Source organism: Erithacus rubecula (genome assembly GCF_903797595.1).
Source record: "Erithacus rubecula genome assembly, chromosome: 21".
Classification (NCBI taxonomy): domain Eukaryota; kingdom Metazoa; phylum Chordata; class Aves; order Passeriformes; family Muscicapidae; genus Erithacus; species Erithacus rubecula.
In genome coordinates this window covers 145622-172161 of record NC_136673.1, presented here as the reverse complement: position 1 = coordinate 172161, position 26540 = coordinate 145622, and the positions used below count along the sequence as shown (strand labels likewise).

At 38.3% G+C, this 26540-nt stretch overlaps 2 protein-coding genes across 23 annotated transcripts in view; one reads left to right on the top strand and one right to left on the bottom strand.

Annotated features, from left to right (window-relative positions):
• The window catches only part of RALGPS1 (Ral GEF with PH domain and SH3 binding motif 1), an 89973-nt gene that overhangs the window by 7948 nt on the left and 55485 nt on the right, over window positions 1-26540 (top strand). For 16 of the 22 annotated variants that reach the window (XR_013776599.1, XR_013776600.1, XM_079324369.1 and 13 more), the window contains 7 exons: window positions 541-663; window positions 2372-2479; window positions 2864-2914; window positions 5806-5889; window positions 6384-6473; window positions 8481-8573; window positions 10398-10524. Coding sequence is in view for 20 of the 22 variants with exons in the window: in XM_079324369.1 (XP_079180495.1) it covers window positions 607-663; window positions 2372-2479; window positions 2864-2914; window positions 5806-5889; window positions 6384-6473; window positions 8481-8573; window positions 10398-10524 (610 nt within the window). In the remaining 2 variants the exon portion in view is untranslated. The remainder of the gene's footprint in view (window positions 1-540; window positions 664-2371; window positions 2480-2863; window positions 2915-5805; window positions 5890-6383; window positions 6474-8480; window positions 8574-10397; window positions 10525-26540) is intronic. The other 6 variants (XM_079324373.1, XM_079324355.1, XM_079324372.1 and 3 more) reach the window with 4 other exon arrangements.
• ANGPTL2 (angiopoietin like 2) lies at window positions 12873-17036 on the bottom strand. Its single transcript, XM_079324374.1, has 4 exons — window positions 16180-17036; window positions 14477-14670; window positions 13962-14232; window positions 12873-13431 (listed from the first exon to the last, which is right to left on the bottom strand). The coding sequence occupies exons 1-4, from the start codon at window positions 16985-16987 to the stop codon at window positions 13232-13234; spliced, it is 1473 nt and encodes a 490-aa protein (XP_079180500.1). The 5' UTR covers window positions 16988-17036; the 3' UTR covers window positions 12873-13231.

Below are 26540 nucleotides of genomic sequence, written 5' to 3'. Positions count from 1 at the left end.
GAAGCAATGCCAGGATGCAGGGGGAGGTGTGGCAGTATCCCTTGCACACATGATTTTGCTGCCAGAGTCCATGCACAGGGATTGGTGCAGTGCTGCCATGGGGCCATCCAGGTGTGCTGTGGGGAGCAGTGACACATCCATGCTCTTTCTCACTTCAGGAGAGTCAGAGCTTGAGCTGACTGGCTGGCTCTGTAAGCAGTTTGTGGTAACTTGCAGTTGCTGAGACTTTGCCTTGCCTAGGAGGTGCTTGACATAAAACCTAATTCAATATAATTGACAAATAGTACGCTTCCTTCTCCTGAATTTCTTGAGTGGAGGCAAGGGTAAGGAATTGGCATGACTTCAGCAATATTCAATTGTACTCCTTCACAGTTGGTAGCTGGAAAAGAAAAGAGCATCTCTCTCCTAAGATAATCTTGTTTCTTAGGTCCTTTGGTCCAAGGAAGAAAAATGAAATATCTTGTATTGCTGGGTTATTTTCTGTGTGCATTTTGGTTTTTTAATAAATTTCATTTATTCCACAAATAATTTGCTTTGCAGGAGTTTCTGTTTTCTGTTTTCAACAAGTGCTGGCTGAGGTGAAACATCCTGCATCTTGTGAGGAGCATGTATAAAAGGAATGAGCTCATGGCCAGTGTGATGGTCACCTCTGCCACTCCAGAGGTACAGTTCCTTGGGTTTTATTAGCTTCTGTTAATATCAAAATGGAAATTTTGGCTTCATTCAACTTTCGCAGACTCCCTTTCCACTACTAGTCAAATACCACACCATTTGTAAGAAGAAGAACTAACATGGCAAGAGAGAAATTGTAGAACACTCCTTGGTTCTTGATGTTCACAACCACATTTTTTATTGTTGTTGATTGCTAATTTTGTTTGGTTTTATATAGCATTTTTGACCTGCTACACTAAGTCAGAGCAACTGTCTATTATTAGTGAGTTCAGAGCAATGTTATATACCATCAGAATGGATTCAGCAGAAATAGAAACCAGAAATGTCCAGCTGCATTTTTTCTTTTTCTTTTTTTTTTTTTTTTTTCCTTCTTTTTAGTTTACTAGTCTACTAGTCAGAAAGTGCTTGAAGATTTTGTTCATTTTATTGCTTGCATCCTTTGGAGGCCAGGCAGCTATTCTGTGCTCCTTCCAAGACTACCTGGTTCTGTGTTGAGCTGCTGTGCCCAGCTAACAGCCTGCTTGTCAGCAGAACACTGCTTGGCAATTAGCTGTTAGAGTTTTTCTAGGTTTTTGCTTTCATCTAATATTATGATGAAATATTATTAATCAGCTACAGTAAAGCTTGTGCTGTAAAGCATACATTTTAAATGTGGGATTGGAGAAACTCTTTTTCAGCTTTGGGATGCAGTAATATTGCATATTTATTTTGAAACTGGATGCATAATGGAATTTATTAATAAACTGCATTTATTAGTATTATTTATTAATAATCAGCATATTAATAATCTGTTGCATATTTTCTCTTTTGCTTTTCCAAACTTAATCAAATCTTGTGATGACCCTTGTTGGTTTTTCATTGCCAGGTTTTCTGTTTTGCCAAATTAAATAAATGAAGATCCATAGTTTTCAGTTAAGGCTACAGGATTTACCAGGTTGTTGAATATATAATGAACATCATTTTTTATATGTAATTCTCTTCAAATTCACATTTTCAGTGCTTGTAACAACTGCCTTGTAACTAATAATTTATCATTGCAAGGACAGTTTCTGTGCTGGGGCTTAATGTCTTTGGAGTGAGGAACAACATCAAAAATCTTCTGGAAGTCCAACAAGACTGTTTTAATCTTGATCCTTTACTCACTGCCCTCAGTGCTCCTCTTTCTGAATGTGACTTGGCACTTTCCTGATACAAATTAACTGTGTGCCTTTCTACTGTTTCCCCTTTTATTCTCTTTTCAGGCTTGACCAGTACAAATATCAGGCTTTCCTAATCCATAATCTGCAGGTTAAATTTCAGAATGTATCAATTTTCCCTTTGTTATAATGTTGTGGATAGAGCAGGCTGATTTGGATCTACCCAGTCTTTACTTTGTGCATTTAATTTTTAGAATCCTATCCTTCAAAATCTCAACACATTTCCTTTTGTGTGACAGCTCTTTCATTTAGTCTGTGATTTTAAAAATGGCTTGCTAAAGCTGAAAATTTCATAGAGCTAAAATTTTCTTACTGTAGTTTTTGCAGAAGGAAATTTGGAGCACTTGTGAATGCCGCGAAATTAAATTTGATAATTTGGTGTCTGAAACTTCTTGAAGTTTACACATTTTCTTGTCATTACTTAGTATTTTTACACATTTATTTCCTGATTTTGAGATTTAATTCATCATTTTGCAGATAAGCCTACTATTTTTTCTTTGTAGGGTAGTAGCAGCTCAGATTCTCTGGAAGGGCGAAGTTCAGATTATGCCAATAAAAGCTATGATGCAGTTGTATTTGATGTCTTGAAAGTAACTCCTGAAGAGTTTGCTGTAAGTAGAAATGTTATTTTTGCATTTAAGCTTATATAATATTCAAGGCTTGCAGAGTACTAAAAAGTGCATGAAATCTTTTTTCTTTAAAATAAACTGTTTTAAATAAGCTTACAGTGTTCTTGAAAACAAATTTCTTACTTTATCAACTTCAATAAAATAAGCCTGTCTTGGGATTTAATAATTTACTACTGACCTGACACGGCGTATTTGTTGTACTGTATCAATTCATTTGTATTTTTTGAAGTCTTTTAGGAGACCCTAGTATAGGTTTGTTCTGGTTGGTGAGGGATATGTGTGGTTTGTAGTTACTGAAGGGCAGATGGAAATACGTCATTGTTAGCTCTTCATATTACATGATGTAACATTCTGTCTTCGTTGCAGAGCCAGATAACGTTGATGGATGTGCCAGTCTTTAAAGCTATACAGCCTGAGGTAGGTTTTCTTAAACCATCAGTTTACATTTGGAATTCAGTGCCTGGGGAAATGTGACTATTCCAGTAATGGTCTTTTGTTGAAAAATGGTCACCTTCTTGTACCACACTAATACTTTTCTAGGCATATTGCCTGTTAGCATTGTGAGTCTGTAATCCGGCATGGGTTACTTGGATTTGTCATCTCTTGCCAAAGGAGATGACTGTGCTTTTCCAGAAGTCTTGTCTTGCTTTGAGTGGAGTGTTTCTTCAGGATAAATTTATCAAGTGTGAAAATTCTCTATTCTCCCTTCTGCTACCATTTTTCAGTTCATATCAGATTTCAGACTCGTGCCTCTGGCCATAATCTCAGTTTTAGGCTGCATAAGATTGATAAGCTTTTTAATTTGTATTATTGCTTTTAAGATTCAAAATAATAAATGCTGGGAATAAATCAGCCCAAACCCTTAAAAGTTAGTGTCCTGTCTTTTAAGATTTTAACCTTTTAAGAAAGACATAGAAAGGAACTTGAGGCCTTTGGAGGAAAAGCAATCAGTTAACACAGACATTTGAAAATCAGTAATAAGAACTTAAGAAAAGAAGAATAAAAGTAGTTGTCAGAATATTACAAACTTGTGTAAAAGTGTGATAAATTTATTTACTGCAAAAGGTACAAGGATCACATGACTCCTGCTTCAGGTGTTTTAATATAAGAACATATACTTATATCCACTGTGAGTTATTATCTTCTTGTCCCACGGTTGGAATGTCATGGTTCTATAAAGGGCAGCCTCTGTCCCCTCATAATGTCAGCAGAACTGAATTTCTGGTGACATCAGTAGGGACAGTTAAGTTCAGAAGGTTTTTAGTGGTAGCTCTAACCAGCTAATTTGCTCACTAACAAAACAAGTCATCATTTATTACAATAGTTCAGAGAGATTAGTAGACTTCTATTTTGAGAGACAAATTTTTGATTTTTTTCCTGTATTACTGGTTGTCTGTCCTTCCTGTCAGATAATTTTTTTTTCCCCCTCAATAACACCAAGACAATTTTATAGTATTGTAAACACTTTCATGCTTTTGAAATTACCTATCTGCTCCAGGCAGTTGGGGAGACTTTTCTTTCCTGTGGGGAAAAAAAATGGCAAATGGGTAATGCAATAAGAAAGTAGCAATACTCATAGAAAAATCTGCTATTAAAATTTTTTCAGTCTGTACAAATTTTTACATAGATACTTTTCCATGAGGAAGTTTTGTTTAGACAAATATCAGAACAAAACAGAGAAGGTTTTTTAGTCCAATTACCTTGGTAGTGTTATACTCTGAGATGAATGTAATAAAAAATAAATACAAAACTATAGATGTTGATTTTAAAAGTGAATTTTACATTTACTTTAGTTACTATGAAACCTGTATAGAATTTTATAGCAAAAAATATCCCAAGACAATTGATTTCCTGTTCTTCTTTTCCTTTGTTCTTGCTTCATTTTGTGTTTTGGAGATGAAATTTCCTGAAGTGCTGCTCTGGCAGATAGTTGTCATTCACTGAGGAGTGATCAGAGGGAAAATTGTTGTATTTTCAGCTTATGCTAGGATATAGGTCTTTGACTATGTAGCAGTTACCATGCACTATTAGTTATTAATTGTGCTTTCTGATTTTCATTTTATTGGAATTGTTAATGTAGTTTGTTTGCCAAAAAATGAACAATTGTTTCTATCCTGAAAATCTGCCAGCTGTAGGACTAGGTTTAAAGGCAAGAAATAGTCAGTGTATTTGTTATGAACCTGCCCCTTGCTGTTAGGTAAATTATTAGACTAAGAAAGTTAACATTTTCTGGTTGAAATGTGAAGTTTTACTCTTTTAACATGGCCTTATGCATGGATTGAAATACCTAAGATTTTAGAGTTTTGGTTGCTAAATCTTATCTCACACACACAAACATCCTTTAAACGTGGTATTTGCTGAGGCTTTTTCCTGCTTTTCAGCTATTACTGAAAAAGGCATCTACGTTTTACTTTGCAGAGTTTAGAAAGAGGATATCTAGTTAACAAGTCTTTGTTCTCCAGCAGAAATAATTATGCTTACATTTTAGATTTCTGTATAACTTTATTTAGATTTTTTCCAAGTCCTGAAATTGCAATCTCCACTAATTTCAGGGTTTGCACACTTGATGAGAATATTTTCTGTGACTGTGAACATTGAGCAGACTGCCAGCATCCTTCCATACCAAAAAAGAGAGAGATGAAGTGTAATTGTAGAACACAATATATAGTAGCCATATTAAAATAATCAGCAGGGGCGTTTTAAATCACTCACATTTATCAACCTTCCTGTTCATTCTGAATTTTAAACCTAGTCAGATGCTTTTGTCATACACAGGATTTTCCATTGTTACTCACTAGCCCTCTTACAACTGCCTAATATCCTTGGACTGCTGACCTCTTTCACTTTTCTGACAAAGGGGAATTTTGCTGCCCCCAGTAGAGTGACATTTTTTTTTCCCACATAAACATGATTTCTAGTGTCATAAGACATGGACTATTCATGTGGAAAATCGGTGTCCTGACATGCAAATTGGCATTTTTGTCAGTAGAAGTTAAAGTGCTGGAGATGAGGACTCAGATTCTGTTCAGAGCTGGAGGTGCTTTCCCTGCTGCTCGCACAGGCTGTACAGATCTCCAGTGTGCTCCATTTATCAGCATTACAAAGTGCTTTTCAGAGGCAGAATTCTCTTTGGCTGACTCTGCCTTTTCATATGAAGGTGTCTAAAATTAGTAGTGTACATTTGGAAAGTTGAACAACATTTTGATTGAAACTGAGACTTGTGGTTCTGAAAACAGAAGAGTGATTTAGAACTAGTGTTAAGGAGAACTCATTTCTGTTTTTAAGGCAATTTTTAATGTGTTTCCTAGGAACTAGCCAGCTGTGGATGGAATAAGAAAGACAAACACACCCTCGCTCCAAATATTGTTGCCTTTACTAGGAGGTTTAACCAGGTATATAATTTGATTACTGTCGTGAACAGGTACTGTTTGACAGTTGTCTTGGAGTATAAAGTTAAACAGAACTACTCATGTGAATTAAAACCTATTTTTCCAAATAAGGATTAAGATTTTTAAATGACAGCCTGTTTTCAATTGTTTTGTCCACATTTTCATGTTGTTCCTCTAGACCATTTGTTCCTAATTATTAGTTCCTAATTTGTTTTGCTGTGGTGCAGCATTAGCAATTTTGTTCCTTTTTTTTTTCCTGGGTTTCACTTGCTCATTCAGTTTTCTTTGTGTTGTCTCACTTGTGTACCTATTTTGGTGGTAACGCTTCAGGGCAATTGCAGTGATACAGATGAGAATACATGGGGTCAGAAATAGTTTGTTTCCTTATACTGTTTTCCTCCTGGAGCATTATGTGAGTTTGCAAATATTTCTTCTAATAGGCTAATAAAGTCCATTTTTTTTGTAATAAATTAAAGTTGTATGTGTTTACTTTATAGGTCAGCTTTTGGGTTGTACGAGAAATATTAACAGCACAGACCTTAAAAATAAGGGCAGAAATACTGAGCCATTTTGTGAAAATAGCTAAAGTAAGTGCAAATCTCTTCCATTATCATTCAAAACCTTAATTCCTTCTTGTTTGTTTCTGCACTAGTGCTGTGAGCCCTTGCTGGATTGCAGAGGCTGACAGTTGTTTGAGCACACCTGTTCCGTTGTCCCTGGTGAGCGCGGTGGAGGCATCGAGCTGCCCCGCCCCGCGCTGCCCCGCCCCGTCCTGCCCTGCCCTTGCCCCATCCCCGCCCCGTGCTGCCCCGCCCCGTGCTGCCCCGCCCCGTGCTGCCCCGCCCCGTGCTGCCCCGCCCCACGCTGCCCCGCCCCGCGCTGCCCCGCCCCACGCTGCCCCGCCCCGTGCTGCCCTGCCCTTGCCCCATCCCCGCCCCGCCCTGCCCCGCCCCGCGCTGCCCTGCCCCGTCCTGCCCCGCCCCGTCCTGCCCTGCCCTTGCCCCATCCCCGCCCCGTGCTGCCCCGCCCCGTGCTGCCCCGCCCCGTGCTGCCCCGCCCCGTGCTGCCCCGCCCCGTGCTGCCCTTGCCCTGCGCTGCCCCGCCCCACGCTGCCCTGCCCCGCGCTGCCCCGCCCCACGCTGCCCCGCCTCGTGCTGCCCTGCCCTTGCCCCATCCCCGCCCCGCCCTGCCCCGCCCCGCGCTGCCCTGCCCCGTCCTGCCCCGCCCCGTCCTGCCCCTGCCCTGTCTCACCGCTACCTCTGCCTGCCAACCTCGAAAGTGCTTGGGCTTGTTGGTGCCAACTGTGTGTCGACAACATCAAGTGTTGTAAATTGGTCTGGTTTTTATCTCCCACCATTTTCAAATTTGACTTTTATGAAAAGAAATTCATTGCTTCTGAAATAGCTATTGTGAGACTTGTATTTCTGCTTGCAATATGGAGTTGCTGGTATAAAGCACTGCTGGTAAAGCTCACTTATTTTAATGAGTTTGAGCACTGTGTCTTACTCTGAACTTCAAAACAAACAAATTTAAAAACATTTATCTCTTTCATGACCTGAAATTCTGTGATCATTGTCAAAGACACAAGTGCTAATTTTTTATGTGTGAAATTGTGTATGTGTGTAGGGAATTAAAATAATACTTTCCATGTAGTATAAAACCATTTTTGTGTTGTGCATATTTCCAATCAATTTACTTAGCAGTTTTGCACTTTTAGAAGAAAATTTACCTGAGTAAGTTACAGGCACGAAAAAATAGTCCAAGTGTTAGGAGAATGTTCAACTTGGAGGTCTTAGGTTGCTCTCAGAAATTAGAGTTGTGGGGTTTTTATAGCCTGCGTGAAAGGGAACACTGCTCTGTTTCCTTCTCTTGCTTTTTTACTTTTCCTGCTTTTTCCCCTCCATAAAGTCTAGATCTTCCTTAAATGCTTCTGAGCAGTGAGTAAATGGATCACTTGAGGATGAATCCAGCCTCTTTTTAAGCTTTACAAAGAAGCTACATGGCAGCAATTCTCATTTTTCTATCTTAAATTTTTGTGCTTGTTGTAGCAAGCATTATCATCTTGACAGCTTTATTCCAAAGTATTGTCTGCCTGAGATCAGTGTTTCGAGTAATTGTCAACACACAGGGTTAATTTAAAGTACATAGAAGTTAGGTAAATTTTTCCTATAAAACAGATTACAAAGGCTAAAGTCATGTTAATTCTGAGAGGGTTGGCAGCATCTTTGTGTAATGTTTTTGCTTGATTAAATCTTCAGTTTCCAAAATTTCATGGATTTTCAAGAACAATGCATCAAATACTTTTTTGCTATTTTCTGTTCCAGAAGGAATAACAGACTGAAATCAAATGCTGTTTGTATTCTCAAAACTGAAATGCCTATTATATTGATGGCTATGCTTGCAAAATTGGCAACTTTTAAAGAGATCTTAAGAGTCTTGCACATAACAGCATTGGATAATATTTTGTCTGCAGTCATAGAGGAAAACTTTGTATTTTATTAATGAAAAATGTCATGGTTTACTAATGCAACTTTGATATTAATCAACCTGCTTCCCTTTCCAATGTGCTAAAAGCTGTAATTCCCTTTTTTCAGAAGCTTCTGGAGCTGAATAATCTTCATTCTCTTATGTCTGTGGTCTCAGCACTGCAAAGTGCACCTATCTTCAGGCTGACCAAAACTTGGGCTGTAAGTGTTGCCTTGATCCTTGTCCATTCTCTCTTGTTTGATTTCTGAGGTTCTTTGGAGTTTGTTGTATTGAAAACTCTGCAGGAAGATGCTTTTGTGTTCTTATTTTTGTGGTACTGTGGTAGGAGAAGTAGTAGTCTGTAACATGTTTTGTGAAAAGTTGTTTCAGCTGCACTTATTTTGCTGTAAATTTCCTTTTTCCTGTGTGTTCTGGAAGCCACTGATCATATGCTCAAGAAGACTTCTGTTGATAAGTAACCTTATCACAGCCTTGTACAGAACGTGTGTCAGTGTCCCCTTATCCAAACATATTTTATTGTTTAATGCATTACCTAAAAGGAAGGAAAAAGGCATGTAACAAATATACAAGCATTAATTTTGTGATTATTGTGTGATGCCTTTCAATTTTTATATATTTTAGAAACTGAAATCATTGATAATTCTGTTTTCAGAAACTCAGGCTCTGGAAGGCAGAATTTCTTAGCAAAACTTAGAGTAAATTAAATAGTCCTTTAAAGAAGAATTCACAATTATAAGTTACTACTCTATGTAATAGTTAACTGTACAAAGGTTTGGGTAATTCTCATCAATTAAGCATTCCACACACCATGGATCACATTGAATGTTCAGAGCTTATAAATAAAGGTGTCTGTACATAAGTCTTAGATAAGTTTATCAAGCTTTTAAAATGCTTGCAACTATTTTATTATTTAATTGCTCGGAATAAGGTTATAGTCTAATAAAACAGTAAGTGCCTGATATTTTGAGGAGCTTGATGAAACTGGAAATAAATAGGGAAAATTGCTCATGTATGAAATGAAGTATGTGACTGATTTGACTTAGACCTAAAGTAGTGCCACGGGCTCTTTGTAGGCACAAGAATTCAGAAATATAATACATTGCAGTGGGAGGGCCTCAAGCAATTCTCAGTGCTGCTAAAAAGAAAGCAGCAAAATTATTCTGATATACTAATTTTTATCCTTTGTATATTATTTTTTTATGAACAGCTAGACTTACAAGCTAAATAATAGAACAACTGTAATTTTCCAGAGAAAAAGGTGTATGAAAGAATGTGCTATGGAGCAGCTGTCGGTTGTCAGAAAGGGCACCTGCAGGAAGCCAGTGTACAGTGCCATAATTCTCCACCCACTCCATCTCAATTGGCTTTTAAAACCATCTTAAAAATATTGCTGGGGTTTCTTAAACCAGCTGAAACAGGAAATGTGTTCTTCTAGCTCCAGTTGTGTATTTTATATTTATTTTTCAGTCCCCTGTGACTAGGATTTTTCATTCCTAAATGTTTTTCTGGTTTTCTGTAGTAAGTCTAATAAATAGAAAACATGGATTTAATATAATAATAATTTACTTTCCATATACTTATTTTTCCGAGAAGTTTTGTTATGCTTTTAATAAGATACTGTTGAAATGGCACAATTTGCGTTTATTTAGAGCATTTTCCATTGCTGTTTGTACTTGTACATTCAGAGGATTTTTAGCAACTCTTCTGAGAATGTTGGTGACTGTATTATAACATTTTTTTCTCTAAAAATTTAATACTCGTGTAGCAAATGAGAATCACTGACAAATTAGGAAGAAATAATGGTTGTGGTTTTTCACAGCTTAAGACAGACTGAATTGGCTTTTTTTTTTTTTTTTTTAACAGGTAGCATGTTTTCAAACATTGTGATACTTTGAATGATGATTATATATTTAAGCTTAACTAGACTATGCTTTCTTTTACACTGGACAATTCAACAAGTTATTAATTGTTAGTTTTGTGTGGATTTGTCTTTGAAAATTTTACGATCTCCATTTTCTCTGTAGCTTTTGAATCGGAAAGACAAGACCACCTTTGAGAAGTTAGACTATTTACTGTCTAAGGAAGATAATTATAAAAGGACACGAGAGTACATCAGAAGCTTAAAAATGGTTCCTACAATTCCGTATTTAGGTGAGTGTGAACATTTACCTTATTTATCTGTAGCTCCTTGACAGACGAGTGCTCCTGTACCATGTTGGGCACCTGAAGAGCACTGTATGTAGAAGAATGGTTCGCTCCATTTCATATTTGGAAAAATTAGGTCAGGTTCAGATTTTTAGGCTGTACATATGTTTACATACTTTTGGAAGGAGTTTTTCTCTCAGGTGCTGAATAAATACATGTTTAATTCAATGCTCAGATGTAGTAAAAGGGAGACCTACAGTTAAAATGCTGTCTAGTCTTGATATTGTCTCCTTTTCTTTTGTGACATGTATCAAGTAGCCATTTCATGAATTGGTTTTTTGGTCAGTTTTTCACCTGGAAATACTTCTGCACAAAGGTTATTGTTAATGAAAGTAGTCCAATGTAATGAACTCTTTCCCGGTTTTATGAGTGGTTTAGTCAGACACTAAACTGCAGCTGAAAAGAATAAATGTTTTTAAATTGCCAACTCTGGATCAGGAACTCAAGGATTCTGCTTAGCCTTCATGGGCCAGAGTTGCCATCCTCGTATCATGCCAACCCCTAATGCCTCAGTGGATTTATCTTCCATGAGCACTTGCCCTCTCCCTTTAAACACGTGGAAGTTTGTATGCACAGCACCCAGCTGGATTTCTTCAACTCTGTCCGGTGCCACCACACTGTTTTGCTTGAATTGAACATGGTAATTCTTACCTTGTTCCTTACACAGCTTGAGGCTGCTCCTGACATTATGGACTTCAGTCATTATCTGTTGCCTTCCCAGTAAATCTTCAATTGCCTCTCTTTCAAAAGGCAGAGTCCTTGGATTGCGTGATCATGCCTTGCTCAGATGCCACTGGGCATCATCCTTGACAGCCAGCCTGGGCAGTGTTTCAGTCTCATATCCTTTTCTTAGGGGAAGAGGGTGCACATGAAGTGTGCTGATCTTGAGCCAGTCTCTTTGAGACTTTGAACCCTCCTGCATATATATGTTGTATCCTGTGTTTTGTACATGGGAGACCCTCTCCCTGCTGATGGCAAGGACTAGGCAGTGCTGCTGTCCTTGCAAAGTAAGGCTTTCCTTGCATTCTGAGAGGTGCACTTGGACATTTTGTGTAACCAGATGAATACAGGAGACAACTACTGGTATTTTTCCAACCTAATAGGAGAGACTAATATATTCCTTACTATGTTTAAAAGTACTGTTTAAACATGCAACAGTTGTTTTGAGACAGAAATTCAGCTTATATTTTATAGTTACTTCAGGAAGCTTTTTGTGCTCTGCTCCTTTAGAGACTCAAGGACTAAAGCAAGTAAGCAGAGTCTCTTAAGTTTCTTTCATTCATGAAAGTATTTGTGAGTATTTCTACGTTAATCTGAACTACAACAAGATGAGATCTCAACGTGTCAAAATTACACTTGTTACTTTATTAAGGGTTAAAATATTACAGGGATAATCTAATATATTGAAAACCCTACTTTCAGTTCTATACAACACATGCTACATCACACATACTGTGCTAAAGATGTGCAGAGGTTATAAGGGAAAAGTATGCAAACACTCTGTGTGGTACAGACTGATCAAAAATATGTTGAACCTTTAGAGGCTTTTACCCTGCTTCTTTATGCATTCTTTAACTTTTATTTTTTGTAGTAGTTGCTATTTTGTAATGGGTGTGTTAACAATCTGTTACAGAAACCAGTCAGAAGCCAGTCTATATTTCATAAGTGTAATTGACCTCTAAATATAAATGAGTAAATCTATTTAATAATTTGACAGCAATATGTGTAATTGTGAAATGTTAAAAATAGCTTATTTTTGCTACTGATAAGTTCTCTATATAATTTTTAAGTAAAGGCTAAGGCTATTAAATAGCTTATAAATTGGTATCCATCATTTGCCTGCAAAGTTGGATAGACCTTTTAATTTATATCCAGCCATTTCTGATTACAGAGGCTACACAGCAGGTAATCACTGCAGTCAGGTGCAAAGGATTGTAAAAGTTGTGTGGTATAAAAATTTGGCTATAGAGCACATAATGCCTGTTATAAATCTGGTCCATATGCAAGTAGGTAGTTTGTTTTGGTAAGAAAAATAATTTGTGTTTTTAATCTAAAATATTTGAATTAATGGTGAAAAAGGCCAGATTTATCAGGACAATATTTTTTTCTGCTCTCAAATTATATAGTGCTAACTTCATTCATGGTAATTACAAAGATTACATAATCATCACATTAATGTACACATACCAGCTACATAGGTCAAGGGATATGATTCCTGTGTCAAATGATTGCTTATCATAACAACAAAAATAATAATAATAATAATAATAATAATAATAATAAAACTCTTGCTGTACATTTTGTAATATTTCCTGTATTTGAGAATATTTATACATAACATACAAAAATACTTAAATGTGGTAGCAATATTTTTATCCTCCAGACTTAATTTACAGGGAGTAAAAACCAGGAAGCTTACCTACAGTTTTCATCTAAACTGCAAGTTCTAATACTACCAAGAGGTGTTTTGAATGTTATTTTCTTCAGCTCTTTTTCCTGGGATAATTCTTGAAAATATAATACACAAGCCCTCATATCTTACCAATAAATGTACAGTATCTTACATTCCTCATTTCTGAAGAGAGGATTCCTGGTAATAACATCGTAGCTTTATGTGATTTTTAGAACAAAGCAAACCAAGAGAAGAGTTATTTCAGTGAAATGTGTTAGGGTTAGGTCTTATCATCATAACAACTTTCTTTAGTGAGTATGATCCTCCCCGGAATTCCGCCCAGTAAACGCCATCCTGGTAGCGGCTGCGGTAGTGTCCTCCCCGGTACCAGACCCCATTGAGGTTGGAGTGAGCACATGCATTGTACCACCATCCTCCCTTCTGGTAATGAGCACAGTTACCTGCAAAAGAGAGCTCCAGTTCAGGCTGAGAAGCAAATGGAAAGTCTTAAAGCAAGCAGGCTAAGTACAAAATGTGGTTGTTCTGTTGGTTGGTTGTTCTGGACTTTTTTTAGTAACTGTGTGTTTAACGTAGAAATCCTGTGGTATGAAGTGAACTTGGGCTTCCTCAGGAACCAGCTAAGGAGTTAGGTTCTACAGAGAGAATCCTTCTGGTTACTTTCTCTTGCCTGAAAATCAGTATGTGTTACTGTGTCAAATAACCCTTCATAGCATATTTTACAGACCCTTGACTAGTGTAAAAACGTGTAGTTTTGGCATAAGTGTGTATAAGTGTTGACACATCGGCTTGTAGTTCCTAAGGCACTAAATGACAAACACGTTTGTAAGTGCAATACCTTTTGCTTTGTTGGGGTTTTTTTGTATGTATGACCATAAGTACCTTTCCTTTTTTAAAAACCAAAAAGAGATAGAGAAGGGGGGTAAGGTGAGGATGTGAAGGCAGAAGCAGCAGGCGGCTGCGAGGGCCCTACCCGTGTACACGTCGTGGTCCCGGTCCAGCGTGGTGAACTGCTTGCCGTTGTGCCACGTAAAGGAATCTCCCGCGTTGCCGTTGTAGCGGCCCAGCCTCAGCTTGTAGTACTCGCTCTCGGGCTCCAGCCTGAAGCTGGCATACTCAGCAAATACTTTTCGACCTGACCAGTCTTCCATTGTTATGAGCAGTTTGTAGTTGCCTTGATTTGTTAACCAATAAATGTTTTCTAGTCCAAGCCAATACTCTCCATCTATGTTACCAAATCCTTGCTGTAGAGGAAGCAAGAGAAGCAGCATGTTAATGTCCTGCATCTGTGTTAGTGGTAAATCTGAGCGTATTCTCAAGCAGAAAACTGCAGTAACTTATTTTACAGAGACTTCCTCTTCTGGAAGGGTAAACGCACAAGTTCTTTTTCAAGTTGGCTCTTGGCCAGACTCTAAAATCACCCTTTAAATTAACTCCAACAGTAAGTTTTAGAGGGTGGAAAACATTAATCAGCTCTCTTATCCTAACCTTGTATGTCTCCCAGTTCCTGAAAAAGTTGACAGAGCCATCCAGCCGTCTCTGAATGACCGTCCAGCCACCAGGGTCCTGCCGTTGGTCACACCAGACCTGCATCAGCTGATTTGTGTTTTCTGGTTTTACAAGATAGATGGAGCTTGTGTCATGGCCATCTTCTAATGCTTGTAGACAGTCTCTCCAGGGTCCTGTGTCAAAACAGAAAGGCTCTGCATCAAGCTGCTGTTGAGCATTTATTTAATGCAAGGCAGTATTTGAGTTGGTAGCTTTTTATACTAGATTGGTTTCACTGACTAGCATATTTTTTTTTCCTTTTTATTAAAGGATAAGTATCCACCAAGTGTTATCAAACAGATTCTTTTATTGTAACTTTATATCTGGAATATTTCACAATGAGTTACTGATAAAGGTAGATTTTAAAAAAATAAGGCAGCTGTACTGGTACTTTTGCCATCAGTTATATCATCAAAGAAACTAAATATGAATGACTTCATAGATAAGTGAGAATTTCCTTTAGAAAACAACACGGTAAGTTTGACCTTGATTCTATCATTGAGAAATTCAGCTTTTTAGATCCCCAATTTTTACATAGTTCATTGGAATCATATTTCTGGCAGAAGTTTTGCATGCTGCAGTGCAGGCTATGGTGCACTATCTCTGGCAATTCTGTGAAAATACTGCTTTGTAGCAAAATGTTTTAGAGACTCAAGGACTTAAGAGACTTTGCTTACTTGATTAAGTTTCTTTCATTGTGAGTATTTCCATGGAGAAGCAATATGGGGGTTGTTTGGTTTGGTTTTTGATATGTGGCAGTTGCATTATGTGATAATCCTAACAAGTCTGTTGATGTCTTTTGGAATATTTTGCAAATAGCTATGAAATGTATTGAGTGAAGTTCCCCTGCAATGCTGTATTTCAGTCAGCTCTGAGTTCAGAGATCTGTGCCTCTCGTTTTTCTGAAGAAGGTATGCGTGAAGGGTGAAGAGCAAACCTTTCTTGTGTGAAACACATACCCAAACTGTTTTGGGTTGTTTGTTTGTTTGTTTTCAAATGTGAGACCCTAGGTAAAACAGAATTCTTTACCTGTTATTTTGTTACCATGTAGATCAGTTGATCTCTAATGTGATTTCACATCATTGCTTGTGGCAGAACTCCTAAGACTCTTAATAAGGGCTGTATAATATCCCCTTACTATTCTACCACTTGCTTCCATTTGCTCCTGTCCAGAGCACAAGTGCCCCATATAAGGTACAGAGCAGATACGTATTTCTTCTTTAATTACACAAGCACATTACCAGGTGCTAGATCAACAAACTTGTAATAACTTCACACATTTACACAAACTCCTTCAGATGTTAAGAACAGCAGCTCAGTAGCAGCTCAGTCTTGAGCAAAGGTCAGTAAAACTGAGATTACTTCATTAGTAAGATTTTTCTGGAAGTCCTTTATCTCATACATGTCATATAAATGATCAATTTGTCTTGGCAAAGTAACATGAGAAAAATCTGTGGGGCTAGTATGTCCATCTTAGACATTCACAGTTAATTTTTTTGCTTTCTTTCTGTGTTTCTACTACAGCATGTATGTAAAATTCACTAGCTGAATAAATTGTAACTGCATTTTTGATACTACAGTTAAAATGTTGCCCACTGCATATTAGCATAAACTAATGTAAATGTATCAATAATACTACTTACCAGATGGTTTATCAGTTGAAGTTGGAATACTAGTAACTGCAGGCATGGTTGGTAAGGTAGGTGGCAGAACCTTTAAGTTCTGATCACTTTGAATCTCATTAGTAGATATCTGGTTGTTAATGCGATTGTAAGTAGGAGGCTGGTACACTTTAATTGGTGGTTGTGGAGTTTGTGGCAGTGGCTTTATGGATGGCATTCTTTGACAGTGTTCTTCCAGCTGGGCAATTATTATTGTCTGATTATTGGCAATTGACATCAAATGTTGATACTTGTGCTCTAAGTCTTTGTATTTGTTTGCAAGCTGCAGCATGTCTGCAGTTTGGTTCAAAATCTTATTTTCAAGTTGAGAAAGTTCTAAGGCATTATCACGTTTTCGGATAATTTCATGTAATAGCTGCATGTAGAGTTGTGTGACACGAGAATTCATATTTCTGCTCTCTTTTCTTAGGAGTTTAACTTCATTAACGATTCCACCATCCACCTCTACCAGTTGCTGGAGAGTTTCTATTTGTCTCTTTTGTTTGAGAAGTTCATTGTTAAGTAACTGTAATTCTTGTTTATTTACCCTGTTTTCAAGCAGAACTTCAGGCTCCTTAGAATTAACACAAATGGCACCTGTCACTCGCTGCTGAGGTACAATGAAGGTGTAAGTGCATTTGTCCTGTGTGTCACTGGAACGCTTATATCTGTTCGTATAAATGAATTCTTGAGCCTTTTCCTTGTCATTGCCTTCAAATTCCTGTGTTTCACTTGTAGTAACTCCCACAACAGTTATTAGCATTAAACAGATGAATCTTGTTGTCATCATGATCCTCTAGTTCTGGTCAAATATTCTTCTGCAAAGAACTTCCTAAAATATGTTTTAAAATAAATTTAACAGTAAGTAACAAGGAGGAAATCAGTATGGATTTACAAGTGATAATCTCTTCTAAAACTTACAAAATAGTACATAGCAACTGTGTGTACAAATTAGGTGTTTTTGTTGCCCAGCATTAACTTCTGTTGACTAAAGTGGACATCATGAGGAGTATCTTTCTATGGTCAGAACTGTAGTTCCTAGTTCATCTAAAGCCTGCCAAGAACCGTAAGAAAGTAAGCAATAAGTACAAGGATTTAAAGTGTCCTTTCTTCCAGGCAAGTACCACAAATGTTTCAAGATTGGCATTTTCATTGTAATATTAATTACACTTTCCATTTATTACAATTACAAATACAACTGTTAAATGTAAATAGAATGTAAGTTAGTATGTGTATTAATGCTGCTAAAAGTTCTAGAAATGTCTAACAGTTAATTTGTAATGTTTTATAACTGCAGATATATATATATATATTGCAAGAGATTCACCATAGGTGACATGTAGCAGTTTTACTTATTCATCAGTATTGGACCTCCACTGCTTAAAAAAAAAAAAATAATTAAAACTTAAATTATATTGGTCCTTAATAACTGTAAATTAAAAACTCTACTACTCAGATATTATTGGCAGTAAAATCTGTTATTTTTCTAGACTAGCAGAATTTACAACTGAAACATTTACTGTGACTCTCACTGGAGACACTGTCTCTACTCTCAGTGTAGTCACCTCATTTCAGAGTCCCTTCTTGAAAGGGGAAAAAATAGCTGCATATGTGCATGGTGCACAGTGAAGATGCACGGAGATCCAAATCAGCTGGTAGTGTCTACTGGCATACTACAGCAGTTGCCCTTTGGTGCAGTTACCCTAACTTAGTTCTCCATGCAGATTCATATTGAAGGTGGACAGCTGAGGCCTTCACAATCTTTCAAAAAATAAGTCAACACTAGAACTTTGTAGACAACCGTAGACTTGGAAACATGGGCTTAGCATTGTCACTGCTGCCAGAAATACCCGTGTACCACTTTGATATCATGTGTTTCTAAAATTTTTTTGTTGTTGATTTTCAATACTTATGTGTATATGCATCCTAGTTTTCTTAAATAAAATGAATGAAAAAGGCAGTACGGAGTTTTTTCAGTTTATAACGACAGATACTTTTTAAGCAAGGTGGTGTTGCCATTCTGTTTCTCTTGGCTTGTAAAACATTTCTCATGGAATAATCATTTGGTATTTAAGTATCTATCACCTTACTGTCTTGTCATCTTTAGCACAATAATTTTTTTAAATTACAAGAAGAGGTGATAGTAACAGCAGTGAGAAACGCGAGTCCAGCTGAGTACACCCAGCATGGATAGCTGCAGGCTGGCAGACATGGTGAATAAAGAGCAGCAGGAAGAACCAGGTTTGTGTAGCCTCCAGGTGAGAAGGTAAAGACATGTTCAGCTACTTGATGGGTGTTTGTAAAGAAGAGAAATTCTTTTTGGAAGTGTACAGTAGAAGTGTATGGTGGATAAAAATTACCTCAGGGAAAAAATGGGTTTTATTAAAAAATGAACTTCATTGGGAGGGTGACTGAGAACTGAAGCAGTCACCCAAATAAGCGGTAGAATTTCCATTCCTGGAAATACATGAAGTTTTGATTCAGGCAGGGCTATGTGTAATCTGATCTAATGTTGAAAATAGACTTGCTCCACAAGATGACGATAATGTCCCATCCAATCTAAACTGTTCTATGATTCTAGGCAGATGCTGACTTAGCAGATTTCTTCTTTAAAATTTCAAGCTAATGATGGATATGCATCCTTTATTACTCATGCTGAGAAGAGAGATGGTTGTAATTCTTTTTTTTTTTTTTTTTTTTAAATAAACCATAGATGTTTCTGTAAAACATACAAACAAAAGTGCCAGGACTTAATCCTCCTCAAATTTTTTTGATAAATACTTTTGCCTCAGTTTCTTATTTAGAATAAACTCATTTTCATTTTGCAAGTAAAAAGGAATTGTGCTGTACAGAACTTTTCAAAAATCTTGAAAATGTGTCGAATGAAGATCTGGGGTTTGACACGGTTTCTGTAAGTAAAGCAATGCTATTTGGAGCCCTGGAAAATAGGGAACGTAAATTCACTCCAGACAGATTTAACTTGCATAATCAGCATTTGCACAGCAGGTCACACTTGGAAAACCTGGCAGTTTTCCAGGCCTCGTGTTCCTGCACAGATGACTGGTTTTGCAAATGTTTCTTGCATATAGGTGTAAAATAGTTTTATTTCACTATTGGAATTTTAATATCCTTTTTTCCCCTCTCTAAACGTGTACTTACTGTGACCACTAAAAAAAAAACTGTTTTGTTCCCAGAGTTCACTTCTTTCACAGCATCTCATATTTTTGAGTATGGCTCTGGGGTGCCCATACTTTCTGAAGAAAAAAGGAACTCTGAGATGAAGAAAGAGCACCATCTAACAGATTTTTCTCCTGTTTTTAAGAAAATAATGTAAGAATGTGTAAGAAAATAATGGGACAGAGTTCATCTGCCTCATTATAACATATCATCTTAATGATCATCTAGTTCCACTGCCTGACTATGTAGGTGACCCCTCTCTAGGAAGCCTATTCTAGGGTTTGACCAGTGTTTGCAGAAGCAGGCCACCAGTGAATGACATCAGCATAATTAGAGTGTGCTGAAATGTTTCTCTGTCATGATCTTGCCTGCATCTCATCTTTTCTAAGATGTTTTTCTTATAAGAAAAATCAGTGTAAGGAAAATGACAGTGGTTAGAGAATGCTTCAGTAGAAACAGGAACCATACTGTCATCAGCTGTCCTTCTTCCTGTTGTCTGTGTATGATAATTGTCTAAGTTTCTTACTGACCGTACTTTTTTGCCTGAAAAAAAGGTGTTTAGAGTGAGGCCTGTTTGTTGCATATTGTGAAGGACTACATGAATAAATGGCATTCCTTCTTTTCTGCAGTTGGATTAGAATGAAGTTCACAACATGGTTATTTGAACAATTCTCAATAATTAATCTTTCAGGGATAAAAAAGCTTGCTGGAATGGAGAAAGTAGGGAGGGAAGCCAGAGAAACAATATTAAGGAAGGATATAATGCTTTTTTAAACCTTGTTTTCTGAGTAGCAGAACATTAGATTTTTAGGACATTAGGATTTCTTCCCAGGTAAGAGGAAGGTCGTATCTGATGTCTAGGATATTAACTTTCAGATTTCTCCTGTGCCCTGTAATTGCTGATATTCTTTGTACTTGACTTGTTGGTTGCTGATCACTCAGTTCTTCCTGTTTCTCTGTCTCCCTTCCCCTTGCCCTGTGCCACTAGCTCTCAGTGCACTGGGAGGAAACTCTATTACTCAGGCCATATTTGTTCCCAGTGCAAAATTCTACTTGGGCAGCTGTAGACTTTTCAGCCTAAAAATACACTTGCAGGTTTGGAGCAAATTTTCTTAATTACTGGAAATACAGCATTGCTTGTCTCTTATCCTCGTGCTACTGACAAAACTTTAACACACAAGCATACCAACAAAAAACAGGCAAATGAAGCACAGTTAAAAATAAATTATTTTGCTTAAACATCAGTGGAACTTCTAATCAGATTGAAGTAATTTCATTATTTCATTTTTAGATTCTGGCTGTTCAAGACATGTTTGTACTTGTAAAAGCACTTTTCATGGCAATTGAGTTGGGGTAAACTTGCCCTAGTGCAGATGCAACAAACCTCGGGGTTTCGTAAATGTCTGTCCTACTTGGCAGTATATTGCACTTTTTATCCAGGCAAAGTACTTTTTTTTCCTGTTTGTCTTTTGCCAGTATAACTGCATTGACAGGATTATTGTATGGCATATAATTGCAACAGCTTTATACTCCTAGCCAGCATGACTGCTTTAGTTAAACTTTCAGCTTGTACACCAGATGTTTGCTTATCTGTACATGTAATTGGAAGTAGGTGGCTTACTCATACATTGTTTACCCAAGTAAGGATGTTTCCATGATCTGGTGACAAAATAGGAAATAAGCTTTCTGAAAGGGATATTGGATGCATTTGTTTGCTTTTTCTGTCCTCTATTCTGTCCTGTTTATATGCAGCTTTTCATTAGTCAAAATGTGTTACCTTTTGATTGTTATGAATATCTTGAAATTTATGTACTTCAACAAGATTTTAGTATTTTACAATATAAAATGATGCAGATGTTTCACAACCTATTGTTTAATCACTGCCATGATCCTGAAATTATGAAGGTAAAAAACACTTATACATGACAAATATGATGTTTGGCAAATGTTCATTTCTAGTTTCAATCAGCTTGCCTTAAGAGGCAGCATTAAAGGTCGCAATCTCAGCACTATGGTCTTTTTGGGTTTCAGCTGCTTACAGTGTGCATCATTGGATAATCCCAACTGTATACCTTTTTTCATTATTTGTTGGTTTTGATGCCATGCCTCAGAGGATCTCATTTTTACTAAAGAGACTCGTTCACTGTCTCTTTCAGGTTTTATGAAATATTTTGCCTGTAGGATTCTGTGTATAAGTGAAGGTCTGTCTCCATCAGATGAAAAAAATATTACTTACAATCATAGAATCATTAAGCTTATCTGAAAATGCTGCCAGTAGCTTTTCAATGCTCTGGCTGTTTTTTGTTGAATGATATTTGTTCATAACAGAGACATTTGACTTATTACTCTGGAAAGTAATGTGTATATGAAAACCTGATTATATAGTGTCAACACTCTCATGTCTAAATCTCAAGTGGTTTTGCAATGTTGAGTCTGTCAACCATTGAGAGATTGGCATTTTGTGTCTAGGAGTTTATACTACGTCCCTTTCATACATGTGCTTTTCAGTGTCCTGCAAAAAGTAGAGCTAAAACATCAGGAAGACTGCTGGATGGTGATGGAGCACTGAACTTTATTTATTGCTTAACACTACAAGTGAGTTTATGGAGGAAAGGTTTTGACACCTGAGACATCACAAGACATCACCTGTACTGTAGCATTCTGGAAAAGTACAAAAGCAAAATAATGATCGTGTGAATCTTGTGTGGAAAACCTTAACTAAGACAAATGGGAAAAATAATTGCCTGGGTTTCATAGCAGAATAGAAGTTTTAAGAAGTCCTGAATTGCATTATGGGTTATTTCTCCAGATAAGGACCATAGCAGATCCCAGTAGGTAAAAGCAATAGAATTGCTTATTGCTGCTGCTCTTGTATAGTAAATTTCTATGTATAGTCAACTGCAGCAAAGCCAGAGAAACATAGGTGTGACATTGTGATGCACTGGTCCATGGAAAGGCAGCTTTGAACATGATACACTCACTCTCACTACCCTTAGAGACTCGTATACAGAGTAGGCAATTTTCTGTGCTAGAACTCAGTAGTTATAATGAGAGCATTTCTGGGGACTTGAGTAGCTATTTGGATTGCAGTGCAGTTGAGTTTACTGCAAAGATAAGAAAAAACACTGGTTTATGGAACTATAGTGGGAACCTGATACATGATGCAGGTAGTAGCAAACTTCAACAAGTTAGAAAAAAATTTTAGCGGCTTGTATGCTGCAGCTGGGGAACCGAGGAGGCATAACTAGTTTACTGGACTATGATAATTATTGTGAACAAAAATGATGCAGTAGGTTTCCTACGTGGCTTACTCTTAAGCAGAATACTCAGAAGCTATTGAAATACAATAGGATTCTCCACTTAAGTCATTGTATCTTTGGGATAAGTTGTTTTTACAATAATCATTGTCACTCAGCCTCCCTAAAAAGGCTCCCAGAATATTACATACCTTAGAAGTTAATTTCAGGATTGTGGGGGTTAGTTTTTTCAAATACTTCACTCCATTTTCTGTATAGTTTTATTTTTGTGGTGTGGGTTGGATTTTTTTCGGGGGGGATTGGGTTTTTTTTTTTTTCTGTAATAGGTGACTTCCATTTAATTCAAGAGCGGATTAATTAAAGGCAAGGTCCAACACTCAGCATTTATTTCCATCTCTACAGATTGCTCTGACTGAGGAAGATCTTGCAGTCTGGAATATTAAGAGTTTATTAAGGCTGGATTATTAAGAGTTCCTGTAGGTCCAGTTTGCCAGAATGCACTGTAATTACTCTCACACATCAAAGCCTTTTAGAATACCCAAGTAGGTGAAAAATACACGTATCAGAAGGATAAAACACATGCTTTAGCATAGCACTCGTATTGTCTGAAATGGTTGCTTTGACTATGAAGAAAAAATGATACCGTGTGTACAGATGAGCTCATTCAGCTATGCTAAACCACTTACAAAATTCAGCTCTGTGGATTAATCAGCTCTTTTGTGCTGTTTGTGTTTAATAAAATGAGGCTAGGAGTCCTTTTGATGGGCTGTCTTTTCCTCCATACCTCTGATATGCCATCTTCTGTGCAGAGTCCTCAGGCACTGAGGCATACAAAGAAAGGCACGTTCACAAAAGGCATAATATTAGCTATGACAGCATTTATTCTTTAAGCTATAAACTGCTGTTTTTTATTCCTAGTTCATACATAATTTGATAACCTGTGCATTCTAAAGAACAAGCGTGAACACCTAGCACATCTTCACTGTTAAATACTTTAATCTTTGATACTCAAAGGTGTTTGTAGATCAGTGCAGTTTTACATTTTTGTTGCATTATAAAAGCAAATGAAGCAAGGATGTTGAAATGTAAAATCCTGCTCTGAAAAGATCAGAAGGCATGATTTTGCATGTTTTTAACAAATCTTAGTTTTTTGCTTCTGCAGAATCCTTTGATAGCCAGTGTTTGTGGACTTACAGTTAGCTGGCATGTTCCAGGAACCAAGCCAGTAATATGATCTGGATTTCACAACGCCATTGTGATAAGACAGGCAGGCATGAATTTTTGAATCTGCTTGCTTTCCTACTCCCTGCCCCTTCTCTTAGAGCTCACGCTCTGTTTTTACTCCTTCACATGTTTTCTTCTGTGAACTTATGTTAATTTATCCTATCAATTCTTACCTCTCGAAGGTAATGTTCAAACTTAATGTGAAGTTTGCTCTTTTCTAAGGGGAGGGACTTCAACTGCTACAGGGTTTCTTTTAGAATAAACTCATGTCTTGACTTTTAAGTGATAAATATTGCTGTGAAAAACCTAGAGAGTGACTTTCTGTTTTGTAAAAGGAAACAGCAATTCACAGTGAAAATACAGCACAGTAATATGTACACCACATGTATTGAAAACACTTTAAAGGTGGGCTTTAAGTTTTAAAGTAAATTCATAGGAGAGGGCTGACACATAGTAGCATACAGAGTTAGTTATGAAAACATGATACTAAACTAAATAACTCCAGACTTATGGAGGGAATCACTTCTGCAGTTTCACCACTAGTTACTTGCTCCCATTGTAAAAAGTGCCACACTGGCATTAACCAATGAATCCCTTTAAGATACTTGTGTTAGAATACATTCTCTTCTCAGATTTTCTGCCCACTTAAAGACTTAACTGGTGCTTGAACTAAAATTTCAGTTCTCTTAGAAGGTAATACTTCTTCTAATGAGGGGAATGGATGACTAAAGCAAGACTTCAGAACTAGAGTGTCTTCATGAGGTCTTGGAGAACTTTTGTTTTGAAATACTATCAGTTGCTGCAAGAAACTGCAGAAGATTGTCTCTTTTGTTTCTCTGTAACTTTCTTCAAGTTTTGGCAAAAGCTTCTTCATTTACAAGAAGCACACATTTTCTTTGTGATTACTAAGAATTTTAGCTGTTTGTGGGTTGTTCTTTGTGCTTTACTAAAGTTCTGTCATAGACGTGGAATGTAATTACTAAAGAAAGCACTGCTTTTGTTGTTGCTTCCCTTAACGGCGGCCTCACCTTATTTTCACTTAATCCAATCACTACCAGAAAGTGCTCATACTGTGCGTGCTCATCTGTGTGCATGGACATTGTCTATAGCAGCCTTTAAACACATTCCTATTTTAATAAACGTGTCTAACTTTACCCGTGAAAAATAGCAGTTAGATCGCGTAATAGTTTTCATGCTACATTAATGTACTCATAAATGCTAGTTTCTCTTTTAATTTAACTTTTTGTGAAATACTTCAAGTATTTACTTTATAGACTGCTAAAGTATCAGAAAGTTTTGTATCTCCCTAATCAGACATGAGTGTAAAAAAGACTGAATGGAGGTTTCATAATTTTTAAGACAGACAGTCCTTTAAAAATTGGATGTCCTAGAAAAATTCTTGGATGGCAAGTTTAGGGAAGCGTGAAGATAAAAGTTACGTGCAAAAATAAGTAAGATTTTTTTTTAAATAAAATCGTATTCTTGAAAATAATATCAAGGCTTTCACTGCCTAGCCCGTAATGTCTCAGCGATCTTTACAACTTCTATTTTAATATGTGACGGGTTTTTGTTTGGCCTCGGGGGTATTTTTCAGTTTTCTGAAGTAAAAGCAGGCTTGCTGCTTTATCCGAGGGCCAGTGCTGCTCGGATTAGCGGAGCCTGGCTGGGCGGTTCCGTGCGGACCCGGCGCCCCCGCGGCCGCCGCGGCGCTGCTCGTCCTTACCGCGTCTCCGCCGCGCCGCACCCTCGGCCGCTCCCCTCAGCAGCTGCCGCCGCGGCCCGGCCGCGGGGACATCGCCTCGGCCGCCGCAGTCCGCGTGTGCCGTGCCGGGACGGGCTGCGACGTACTCGGGAAAGAGCAATTCTTTTCCTCTTCTGCGTTTTTCTTGCACAGGACCGTTCTGGCCTCGTCAGGCCGGGCTGCGCCCCGCATCCGAAGCGGTGCCTTCCCGCGGGGCGCTCGGCGCTGCCTGCCGTCCCTTCAGGCGCCCCGGAGCAGCCTCATTTGAACCCCTGCTCTTTGTAGCAGCCTTATCCTGGCCGGGAAAGGGGGAGAGAAGGCAAAGCAGCGGCGAGCTGCCGGGCGCTGGTTGGACGGGCGAGCTGCCTCCGCCCCCGGGCCGCCGCCGCAGCGGGGCTGCGGGAGGGGCTTCGTGCTCCGGCCACCCCGGCTGAGCCCTCCCCGCCCACGGAGCCGCAGCCGGAGCCGGAGCCGGCCTCGGGGCACGCCGGCACTGGGCCGCGAGAGAGCGCTAGTGCCGGACTGGAGCGGGAAGTGGGGAGGGCTGTTCGCTCGAGCGGCAGTGAGGGGATGTGAGTGAGGGGATGTGAGCGAGGGGCTGTGAGGGAAGGGATGTGAGTGAGGGGCTGTGAGCGAGGGGCTGTGAGTGAGGGGCTGTGAGTGAGGGGCTGTGAGACCGCACGGACCATGATATCGAGGGCGAGGGCGGCACTTCCTGCCCCAGGACTCGCCTGGGCTGCGGGGATGGATGGATGGATGGATGGATGGATGGATGGATGGATGGATGGATGGATGGATGGATGGATGGATGGATGGATGGATGGATGGATGGATGGATGGATGGATGGATGATGGATGGATGATGGATGGATGATGGATGGATGGATGGATGGATGCTGGATGGATGGATGATGGATGGATGATGGATGGATGATGGATGGATG

What these genes read in the sequence shown, in the direction of transcription:
- ANGPTL2 (XM_079324374.1), bottom strand. Translation starts at nt 16,987, where the DNA reads ATGATGACAACAAGATTCATCTGTTTAATGCTAATAACTGTTGTGGGA. An exon ending in GGAACTGGGAGACATACAAG is followed by an intron (nt 14,233 to 14,476) that starts GTTAGGATAAGA and finishes CTTCCTCTACAG; the next exon opens with CAAGGATTTGGTAACATAGA. An exon ending in GGACCACGACGTGTACACGG is followed by an intron (nt 13,432 to 13,961) that starts GTAGGGCCCTCG and finishes TCTCTTTTGCAG; the next exon opens with GTAACTGTGCTCATTACCAG.